Raw genomic sequence first — 12,269 nt, 5'->3', positions numbered from 1 at the left:
ACTCTGGATTTAGAGAAAGATGTTGAAAGTTTATTTTTCACTTGGTTAGAGTATAATAAAGTGTGAGCAAACAAATTTTGCACCTGGGCCTGGCTCCCACTGAAGAGACCTCAATAAAGATCGAAATTAGTCTGGGTTGTGGCCCTTCCCTTAATGCATAACATTAGACATATCCACAAGGAGATGTGTTTTGCATTATGGGAGATACTGAGATAGGAGTGTTGGTAGCTTGCTCCACCTTTGCAAGGAGTGCCCTGGTGTTGTTACCACCTTACCTCAGTCCTGAAGATACTTTCAGGCGCAAACTTTGTTTGCTCACACTTGGATAAAGGATTAAACTAAATTTATTATACTCTAACCAAGTGAAAAATAAACTTTCAACATCTTTCTCTAAATCCAGAGTAATTTATTAAAAAAGGGTGGCACACCATTTGGCAACTCCTATAGGTAGAGATGACCTGCTAATGCTTCTGCCTGGTATCTCCACTTGGGCCTGGCTCCCACTGAAGAGACCTCAATAAAGGTCGAAACTAGTCTGGGTTGTGGCCCTTCCCTTAATGCATAACATTAGACATATCCGCAAGGAGATGTGTTTTGCATTATGGGAGATACTGAGATAGGAGTGTTGGTAGCTTGCTCCACCTTTGCAAGGAGTGCCCTGGTGTTGTACCACCTTACCTTAGTCCTGAAGATACTTTCAGGCGCAAACTTTGTTTGCTCACACTTAGATAAAGGATTAAACTAAATTTATTATACTCTAACCAAGTGAAAAATAAACTCTCAACCCTTAAGCACCCCTATCAGAATGTCTTCTCTTCAAACTTCTATGGATAAGATGCTTGTGAGAGATCATTTATGTATTTGAGATAAAAGGTAATAAAATAGAATCGTGGAACACTTCCTGCTTTGGTAGAGAAATTGATGGAACCCATACTGCTATTGAGAGATGAAATTTAGGTTGGAGATGAAATTCATTGCCCAGTGTGAGACTAGTGTCCCACTTATTGGAGGCATGAAATAGCTTGAAAAAAGTTCCATGTTTGATCTCTAGAGCAGGGTTTCTAGATTATGTAAAAAGTAAAGTGACAAAACTAAAAAAAATAAGATTAATAAAAAATGAGGGGGGGGATTCTTAGCCCACCCATTGTATGAATATACTATAGGTTTTATATGCCTTTCATTTGTGGGAGCCACATAAAAAAGTTATTACTTTTGCATTCATCCTACCATTTGACAAAACCTTGAATAACTTAAAATCTTCACTTCACATGTAATTCTCTCTCTCAAGAGATCCATTTCCCCTTACCTTTTTGTTGGGCTGGCTCGACATTTATTGGAAAACTAGGACTTGGATAGTTGTCTGTAATTTTGTTAGGACGAGAATGAATAATTTTATTAGTTGATCAGAGCAAATGCTTGAATGAGGAAAGTTGTCTGTCCTTGGAAAAGAAGTTTAGTCCTAGGGTTGTCTTGTTGTGATGTTATAATTGCAAGCACATAAGGTTGAAATTGACTGAGGGAGGAAGGTATTCCGTAGGACTTTAACATGATAATGGGTTGAGTTACTGAGAAGTAACTTGTGTGGTATACTTTGTGAAAAGAACTGGTGGAAAAAAAAAAAAAAAAAGTTTTGCAGATTCTCATATTTTTGGATGTTATTGCTTACTACAAATACCTCAGCATGACGTTCATTTCTCCTTGGAATCGGAAAAAGGATGCCAGTTAGCATTCAAAGTGCAATGTTTTTATGATATGGTACCTTAAACTAATCAGAGCAGCCTAGATTGGGCATTTTCTGAAATAAAATAAGGTTACCTAAAGGCCTTCCTAGTCTTGTAATTGGTGTTGCTGAAATTGATGAGATCTTAAGTTAATGAGTAAAGATGATTTATTTAATACTAGAAATCAGGAAAAGGAAAGAATATCTTTGGTATTCAACATCCATCATTTAGATGAACAACTTTTTGAAAGGGTGCTAATTTTAAGTAGTGATGATGGAAAATTGGACAGCGAGGCATAAACATACATAAATAACAAAATATAAAATTAATCAGAAGACAAATTTGTTTGTGGAAAATCTTGGTCCATGTTATTCAATCTGTGCATTAATATGGTGTTAATACCATATTAATACATAAATAACAAAATATAAAATTAATCAAAAGACAAATTTGTTTGTGGAAAATCTTTAGGATTTTTTTTTTTTTTTTTTAATATGAATCTTTCCCCTGAAAAGTTGTCATTTTAAAACCTGTCATACATTACTACTCTGGTATTGGGTAAAGGTTAGGTAATGCAGAAAACTTATTCTAGAGACCAAACATTGAATTTCTTCAAACCTTCTCAGGCCTCCAGTAAATGGGGGTTGTGGTCTCACACCAGCTGCTGAAATTCATCTACCTGGGACATTCATAAACATCCATGCTTGGTGTTGGATTTGAACCCATGATTTATTGGGGAAGCTATTAGCATTAACCACTCAGCCAGCTGGGCTGGCAGATTATCCATAATATTCCTATCAGCTTCTGTATCACCTGTATGAATTTTGATCACTTTTGTTGTAGTACTTATTCTTCTTTCTATGATCTTTCTTAGTAACCTCCAAAACATTTTGCTGCCTTTGATATTTATCTGCTGTGTTCTCTCCAAAATCTTGCCATGGTTTTTGTTCAGCTAGTTTTACACATTTAGCAATCCTTCATTTTCCTTCTTATTCTCAAGGAGCACATGTTGAATTACTAGCTAGAAACTTTTTATATAATTTCATTTTTGCATGGACTACTAATTTAGCTTTCTGAGTCCACCATGAAGTTCTTATATTTCTTTATTTGCACATAATTTAACCCCATGCTTCCCTGGAATAATTAGTTTTTCAGATTTTGCCACTGTCTCATTAGTTTCCGTTCTTTCACTCCCTCCCCCCACCTTTTTTTCAGTCATTTATACACACACACACACACACACAGTTGACCTTGAACAACAGTGGTTTGAATTTTACAGCTCCACTTACATGCGGATTTATTTTGAGAATTGTGACAATTTGAAAAAACTCACAGGCCCAGAAATATCTAAAAAATTAAAGAAAAGTTAGGTATGTCATGAATGTATAAAATATATGTAGATACTAGTCTATTTTACCATTTACTACCATAAAATATACACAAATCTCTTATAAAAAGTTAAAATTTATCAAAACTTAACCACCTCAACACTTACAGACCATACGTGGTCCATTCGCAGTCAGGAGAAATATAAACAAATACAAAGATGCAGTATTAAATCATAGCTGCATAAAATTACCTGTTATTGGTTGAAATTTATTAGTATAAAAATAAAAATTTTATAATGATTCATTCATTAGTGTATAGGCTAGGCTACCATGAAGCAATTGTGTCAATTACACTAGGTTACCATAAAGCAATCATATTGCTGCATCATTAACAACGTGAATCATTATACCTGTAAATAAATATGAATTTCTTTTCACATTATCTTTTTATTTTTTATGTCTAGTGTTAATAATACTATAACATGTACAGTGTTTTGTATCATATAAGACAATATTGATGTAGACAGACAATTCATCTTGTAAACAGACAACATAAACTTATGGTATTGATAAACACATTACAGGGGATCCTCAACCTATGTCGTCCTCGACATGCGTCGTTTCGACTTTATGGCGGTAATCCCATAAATAATTTAAAAAATAAATTTCGACTTGAAGTAGCACGACGTAAAATTCAAACGTCGCAGGCAAACTTGTTTGTGAGTGCGGTGGAAGAATACGCCGTTAGGCGGCGTTTGTTTGAGAGAGGTGGCGTCGCTTGGGTCCCAGCATACACTCTTTGGGTACCGCGTGCTTTGTTTATATCCACTCTCTCACTTTTGTGTTTGTGTTTTTTTTTTGTGACTTTTTACCCTTCAATATGGCTCCCAAACATAACGCAGACTCTTCCGATGGCAGTGTGTCGAAGGAAAGGAAAGCCATTACATTAGAAGTAAAATTAGACATTATTAAAAGGGCAAAAAAGGAGAAATGCCAACGAACATCAGCTGCGTTGAAACTTAAGTCGTTCCACAGTCGGGACTATTATCAAGGATAAAGTTCGCATCGTTGAACATGTGAAAGGATTGGTGCCCATGAAATTGACTGTGATTACAAAAAAAACATAGTAGGCTCATGATTGAGATGGAAAGACTTCTTGTTCTTTGGCTGGAAGACCAACCATTTTCTGCCAGAAGTTCAGAGGTAATGTACAGCCAAGGGTCTTTGGCTAGCGCGTTTTTGGATACCCTTTGGGTACCCTTTAAGGCATTGTTAGTGCTAGACAATGCCCCTGGTCACCCTGCCCGCTTGGATGACTTTCACCCTAATGTTAAGGTGGTTTACCTTCAATCAAACACCACAGCCCTTTTACAGCCTATGGATCAGGGTGTTATTGTTTCCTTTAAGGCCTACTACCTCTGCAGGACATTTGTTGAGACTTTCAGGGCAACTGAAAAAGACAGGAACTTAACCCTCAAAGACTTTTGGAAATAGTATAGCATTTATAATGCCATACAAAACATCGAGCATGCTTGGGATGAAGTGAAGCAGACAAATTTGAATGGTGTGAGGAAAAAACTGTGTCCCCAGTTTGTGAATGATTTTTATGGCTGTGAGGAGATGAGGCTGTCACAGAGAAGGTTGTTGCCCTGGGGAAGCAGATAAATTTGGAAGTGGAGGCCGAAGATGTCACAGAGCTTCTGGCATCTCATGGGGAGGAGTTGTAAGCAGAAGACCTCATTCAGTTAGAGAAGCAGCTGATCGAGGAGGAAACGGTTCCAAACCCTGAACCCAGGAGATTCACCACCAAGGGCTTGGCAGAAGGTTTTGCCCTCATTAAGGATGGGTTGGCCAAGTTTGAGGCTGAGGATCCCAACGCTGCTAGGTACACAAAGGTCTTCCGAGGGGTTATGGATTGCCTGCAGTGTTATAGGGAGGTATACGAAGAGAAGAGGATGGTATATTCCAGACTAGCCTGGAACGTTTTTTCATGAAGGTAGAGAGGCCTGCAGCAGGTGCTGGTTCCTCAACTGTCTCTTCAGTTCCTCTTCCAGCCTCTCCATCTTCTTCGGTTGCACTTGCAGTATCTCCTACACCTTCTGCAGCCTGTCCTGCCTCCTCTTTCCATTAAGTCAGTCTCTCCCTCCTTGCAACACCCCTTCCAGTGTGCAAGCCAACAACAGGATAAAAGGTAAAGAAATGTTTTCATTTTTTTTTTTTTAATCACCTGTACAGAATGTACAGTTTCATTTGTCATTTTGGGGATTGTTCATGTTTTTATGTTTGTTTTTCTATTTCAGTTTCAATTTTGTCATTTTTCTGTACTATTCAGTAATCATGTTCTCCCTTTCATTTTCTCCCTGGTACAGGACACCAGAGTGTACAGAGGATTTGAAATTGGAAGTGATTGCTATTTAGTCTTCAGCAGGATAAAATTGAATTTCATATTGAAAAGAATGACATGTAAGAAAGTTTTAAAGCAAATAAAAGTTGAGCAACTCTCAGATGTGAACTGTAGACTAAAATACACAAAGATTATTGAAGAAAAAAATGAAAGAGTTTGAGAACAGGAACCAAACCTTGGAGATTCAGTGGCAAGCGTTGAAGAAAACCCTGATTGATTCAGCCAGAGAGGCATGAGGTGAGGTTGTCTGCAAGGATAGAAAAATCAGAACTCCATGGTGGACACAGGACGTTAAAGAGGCAGTGAAGGAAAAGAAGAAAGCATATCAAAAGTTCTTGGCAAATAAGTCAGCTTGTGCTCTTAGAGAATACAGAGACAAATGTAAGAAAGCTAAAGAGTGTGTAAAACTAGCTAAACAAAAGTCATGGGAGGACTTTGGCAAGAACATAGAAAATAAATATTAAGAAGGTGGCAAAATATTCTGGAGGTTGTTGAAGAAGCTTAGGAATGGAGGAAAGAGTGCTGTAAAAGGACTTAGAGATGATAAAGGTGACATGAAAATGGGAAAAAAGATATTCCTGAAGTATGGAGTAATTACTTTGAAAATTTGCTAAACGAAACAAGCAGTGATGACAGCACAGTGATTAAAAAAAAAAAAAAAAACTCTGACCAGGCATGCAGTCAGGAATACATATCCATACTTGAAGTAGAAAAAGACATCAAAGGCTTGAAATGTGGAAAGGCAGCAGGAGTAGATAATATTCGGCCAGAAATGCTGAAGTATGGTGGTATAAACATCTTACAGTGGCTGCATTGCATAGTTCAGAATGCCTGGACAGAGGGACGAATTCTAGACGATTGGAGTAGAGCTCTCATAGTACCTTTTTCATATATAAAAAGGGAAATAAAACTGAATGTGAGAATTATAGACGTATATCCCTACTGAGTGTTCCTGGTAAGATATATGCAAGTACACTTGAGAAACGGTTGAGAAGAATTGTGGAAGAAAAGCTTGGTGAAGAACAAGCTGGATTCAGGTCAAATAGAGGCTGTCAGGATCAGATCTTAACTTTACGACAAATAGTGGAGAAATCATGGGAATATAAAAAGGATCTGTATTTAAGTTTTGTCGATTTGGGAAAGGCATATGACAAGCTGCCAAAAGAGAGAAGCTATTCAATACGCTACAGTTATATGGTGTCAATGGGGCATTATATCAAGCAATACTTAGTCTTTACTTGAGTAGTAAGTCAGCAGTTAGAATTGAAGGAAGTACAGGAAGATGGTTTAATGTTAAATCTGGTGTGAGACAAGGATGTACATTATCTCCTCTGTTATTCATTATCTATATGGCTCACATTATGAAGGAAAGTGGTATTAAACATGATATCAAAATTGGAGATGTTAATGTCAGTCTTTACTTTATCCAGATGATGTTATACTTCTAAATAAATCTGCTACAAGTCTGGAAGATTCTCTGACTAAATTGAATAACTGTTGTAATAGATATGGTATGAAGGTCAGCAATAAAAAGACAAAGACAATGAAAATAGGCAGAATCATTGAAAATGTCAGCTGTGTTGTGAATGGAGAACCTATGGAACAAGTAAAGCTTTTCATCTACTTAGGCACGATTTTTAGTGCAGATGGTAAATTTTCCATATTTAATATGGAAATAGACAACAGAATCATCAAAGCTGATATGGTAGAAAGTCAATTGAATAAATTCATATGGAATAAGAGAGAAATTAGTCAGACCACTAAATTAGTTGTATACAAGACAGTTTTAACTTATGGATCTGAGAGCTGGGTCAGAAGTAAAACACTTGACCAAAGACTAGAGACTGCAGATATGAGAGTCCTGAGAAAGATTAGAGGCATGAACAGATGGCATTAATGGCCATATTATATTAAAAACGAGAATATTAGGAAAGAACTTGAGATTGTCGGCATCCAGGAATGCATTAGCAGAGCTAATCTCAGGTAGTATGGTAACTTAAACAGAATAGGCAAGGAAAGATTACCCAAACAAGTGTTCTCTGCCAAGTTGGCAGGAAAACGACCCAGAGGAAGATCAAGATATAGGTGGATTGGCACGGTACAAAGTGCCTTAGACGATAGAAATATATCTGGTAATGTTGGAATCTTGACAAGTAACAGACTGATTTGGAGGAAAATTGCAGATAGGAAGTTAGTAATAATGTAAACTTTTCATGTAGTACTATCATATCCTGGCCCTTGAGAGTACATGGCAGGAATTTGGTGATGATGATGAATACATATAGCAAGTCGTTTTTTATACTGTACTTGTTCAAATGTGTCTCAGCTTGTCTAAACATGAATTTTTATAGCTTTATGAGTACTGCTATGCTGAGCCTGCCCCATTCTAAAGAATTCCACTATGCAAGAACATCATACAGTAGTTATTGTTGAAATAACCCTTTATTACTATGGAGGTCACTGAAGAGCACATTATCCTGTATGAGTTTTAAAAATGCAACAATGCTACTAAGATTGTAAAAAAAATTGTGCAAGAAGTGTTTGGCAATAATATTTTGAATATGCGAAAGTGCCAGCAATGGTTCAAAAAATTTTGACAAGGGGACTTTAGTTTGAAAGACTCCCTTCGCTCTGGACACCCTGTCTCTTTCAATAACGATACATTGGTTGCCACTATCGCAAGAAATGCCAATGCAGCTGTAGAAGATTTGTTAAGCTCGGCAAGTGGGTTCCTCATGAACTGATGAACAACAATCGAAGAGAGTAAGTCAACTTCTGCTCTTCTGTTCATTCTTGAGAGGTTCTGTCTCAGATTTTGAGTTGTGTAGTCACCGGTGATGAAAATTGAATACTTTACAAGAATATTAAGTGCCCAAGGTTTGTTCATCTAGGAGAACAAGCTAAACCTCAGCCAAAGCAAGACCTTCACCCTGAGAAGGTTTTGTTAAGCATTTGGTATATGGCTGGTATTAATTATACACTTTTAACTTTTGCCACAAACCCAAACAATCACAGGTGAAGGTTTGCTGTGAAGAACTTGATCAATTGAATGAAAAACTGAAAGAAAAGAGGTGTTCTCTGGTCATTTGAAAGGGTGTTGTTTTTGAGGGAACTCAGCTGGGAAAAGCTTCCACATCCTCCGTATTCTCCTGATCTTGCATCTTCAGATTATCACTTATTTCGAAGTTTGCAACATTTCATTAATGAAAAACCATATGATACATTAGAGGCACTGAAATTGAGCCTATACAACTTCTTTGCCTCCGAGCCTCCTGAATTCTATCAAAATGGCGTTATGAAGTTTTCACAATGTTGGAAGTGTTATTGATTCAAATGGGGAATATATATATTTGATTAAATTAGCAAATGAGATATCTTTTCAAAACTTAATACCAAAAAAAAAAAAAAATGACATTACTTTTGAGATGACATGTGTCAATTGACTGTTTATGTTATCGGTAAGGCTTCCAGTAGTTAAGTTTTTGATGAGTCGAAAGTTATATGCAGATTTTTGACTGTGCTGTGGAGGGAGGGGGATTTCTAACCCCTGTGTTATTCAAGGGCGTGTGTGTGTTTACACTTCATATCTGAGAGTTGTTGGACTTTCATTCTTTTTAAACATTAGTACATATTTTTTCCTCTTCAGTGGGATGCTCACTTTTTTTTTATGTGAATCCATATTACAAGAGGCTGATGTTGGTTCTCATTTTAAATCTCCTTCACACACAAGTATTCTTTCCTCTGTCCTACCCCACTGGTTGGTCTTGACTCTTCAACCAGTAAGTCATGGGTTTGAATCTCTCTGTGACATCATTGCTTGTGAATGTTGTTAGGTGCCAGATGAATTTTATTACCTGGTATGAGAACCTACTTATTAGGGGCTTCAGTTGGCTTGAAAAAGTTATATATTTGGTCTCTCCAAAGCAGGTTTTCTAGATTATCTGACAGAATCCAAGATTGTAAACCTATGCAATAGGTTGGCAATCTGGATTCACATATATATATATTGACAAATTATTAAATGAGTGACAACAGCATTTAACACCAAACATGAATTTATTCTTATATTACATTACCTTCCAATCATGAAGATAAACTTCTTGATTGGAAGGTAATTTCAAGTTATGTGGGCAGAATTCAAAATTGGGAAATGGACAGTGAACATATTTGTGACCATGGTCCCTCAGAAGATTCTAAAGAAGTGGAGGAATTTCTCAAGTTATTGAAAATTCCTCAATATAGCAGGCAGTCAGTATTCTGAGCAGAAATGGTGTGTGTGTCAGTAGGCACACACACACCATTATTATTAGCCTTGTCCTTTTCCCAAAATGCTTCTGTATGCCTGGTGGGATTTATTTCCAACTCTCTGTTTAGATCTCCAACATGAACTATTCATGTGGAGAGAAGACATGAGAAATAAGAAAAGCCTCATTGACTATGTTATTGTTGATAGTAATGTTTTCACTTGTTCAGGATACAAGAGTATACAGAAGATGTGAAAATGGAAGTGAACATCACTTAGTTTCAAGTAGGATAAAAATGACTATCACATTGGAAAGAGCATATGTTAAAAAAAAAAAAAAAAGCCTTAACTTTTTTTCTCAGTAGCCAACTCTGAAGAAACTTTGATTCATCCAGGAAGGCAAGTTATGATCAAGTCTGCAAGGAGGGAAAAAGAACACTATAGTGAATACAATAACTTGAAGCAGTATAATTGCAACAGTCACCTCAGAAGTAGTGCCTTAGTGAATTTTCTTTAGAATAGCATTACCTGTGGGGCTTTGATTTGGATTTTTTTGTAGTTTGTTATAGTGAGTTGACTGTAGCAAGTAGTTTTTGAGATGTTTTAGGTTTGGCCAAAAAGAGGAAGTGAAGTTTTAGGTAAGTGATTTGTTAGTGAACTACATATTTAGCTTGTTTTTTAATCAATAATCTAACATGTGCACATCAGAAATTTTTATTTTGCTTTACATATTTTTTCATAATCAAGGGATAACATTAAAGGAAAAATGGAATACTGACAATATACTGGCAACAGAGATCTCAGTAGAAGATCAGCTGTTGAAGGGTCTTAAATTAGCATTTGATTCTACATTTGCACCTCAAAGTGGGTATGTACATGAATTTCTTTTTTGTATGCTTTATAATCTTTTTGCTGTAATTTTGGATTAGTAAATTGATGTTTTTGAAATATAATTTTTGGATTTTTTCCCTTTTATAATAAGAATCTTTTTAGCTGTTGTTGAAAGTGTTCATTCAAAAGAAAAGAGATGGATCCTCAGATTAAAAGAAACACTTTTTTTACTGATATTGGGGAAAGGGAGATGGGAAAAGCAGCTGATGCTGATCTTAAGTATGTTTTAATTTTCATATTGGTTATTGATAGTTTCTTTTTATCAGAGCATGAAATAGTAATAAGTTCAAATATCCAAAGTAATTATGCCTTATATCTCTTAATTATTAACACTTAATCTTTTTTTTGTATGAGTGTTCAGAATTGCAATCAGAAGCTAGAACATCTGAATTCCACTTTCACCAGAGCTATATGGATGAGGAATAGTTGCTTACAATATACTCAAGATTTTCTTTAATTTCTGTAGTCAACATTCAGGCTTAAAGGAGAAGGGGGGAAAAAATTCTCCATTGAATAGATATTTATGACTAACTATATTGGTGCTGTACCATTATTGCTTAGAATTAATAATGTAAAAAATGACTTGTCCCTGCCATTCTTTGCCCCAACAAGATTTTAATTTCATATAACTCTCACTGACCCATTCTTTCAATCCTCATCAGATTTTCTCCTGATTTTTTTAGATTTTTTTTGTTTTTAGGAATTTTAGCATTGTCACTTATAGTTTATATTAAAAAAATATTTTAACTGAATCATTAAATTTTCTCATTGTTTGAATTAGCTTTAGATGATATTTTTTTTAATAGTTTTTAATGATGCTCTATTCTGAAATTAATGTAGTCATCGTGCATTTCAAATTAATCAAAATATTTTTGCTGTCTTACTGTGTGTTGTAATAAAAAGATGCTGAAACAAGTATTAAACCATGGATTGAAGTAAAATATTTCATTCCTTTTTGATTGTTTCTTTTATGAGCTTGCTAATGTTAATTTCTTTTATGGAGAAGAAGTTTTGTAATGTAAATTTCAGTTAGATGTTAAAGGGGTAGTACAGGCTTAAATGAAACATTGAAACGGGATTTTATTCACAAGCAGATATAACCATCTTCTGCATCTCTCATTGAGTATTGTGTTACAGACCAGGTTGCAGCTTGATGAATGGTATCGCTGGCCATGTAACCAATTCTCATTATGCTTAAGATAGTTACAAATGTTACATTCGATATCAAAGCATCTGACAAATTGTTTTATTGCAAATTCATATTGGGAGAGGAGGATGGATAAGAGATAGTCTATTTAATAGTATTAAGTTGTGTACAGCTTAGAAAAATGGGTCATGAAATTAGTTTAGTAGACAATGGTAACAGGTAGTATGCCATTAGATTTGGTTCTTGGACCATTCAGCTTATTTCTTGATACTGTGAGTAATACTTTAAAACAATACAAATTTTAATTATTCATGATGTTGTTATCTTCCTTGAGGAAAATTTCAAGAATTCAGTGGTAGTATACACAGATGAGAAGGATTGCCATTTCAAGGTTGCAAAGTTCATAAGTTACACTTTAGTTGAATGAAAAATGTGATGCTATACACAATGATGGGCTCAGGTGTGTAGGATCTGATGTCAAAGTTCCCAAATGTTAGGGAACACATTTTGAGGATTAAGATGATCCAGCATATTG

At 35.7% G+C, this 12,269-nt stretch overlaps 1 protein-coding gene across 2 annotated transcripts in view; it reads left to right on the top strand.

Annotated features, from left to right (window-relative positions):
• LOC150104282 (non-selective voltage-gated ion channel VDAC2-like) overlaps nt 1-12,269 on the top strand; it is a 142,761-nt gene that overhangs the window by 66,678 nt on the left and 63,814 nt on the right. For both annotated transcript variants that reach the window (XM_090396885.1, XM_090396884.1), the window contains one exon: nt 10,444-10,564. In XM_090396885.1, coding sequence (XP_090253011.1) covers nt 10,444-10,564 — 121 coding nt within the window. The remainder of the gene's footprint in view (nt 1-10,443; nt 10,565-12,269) is intronic.

The sequence above is a fragment of the Typopeltis vanoorti genome, chromosome 8 (assembly GCF_054136105.1).
Source record: "Typopeltis vanoorti isolate ZY-2024b chromosome 8, IOZ_Tvanoo_1.0, whole genome shotgun sequence".
NCBI classification, from domain to species: Eukaryota; Metazoa; Arthropoda; class Arachnida; order Uropygi; family Thelyphonidae; genus Typopeltis; species Typopeltis vanoorti.
The sequence above is the reverse complement of the archived record's forward strand: the minus strand, read 5'-3'. Positions and strand labels throughout refer to the sequence as shown.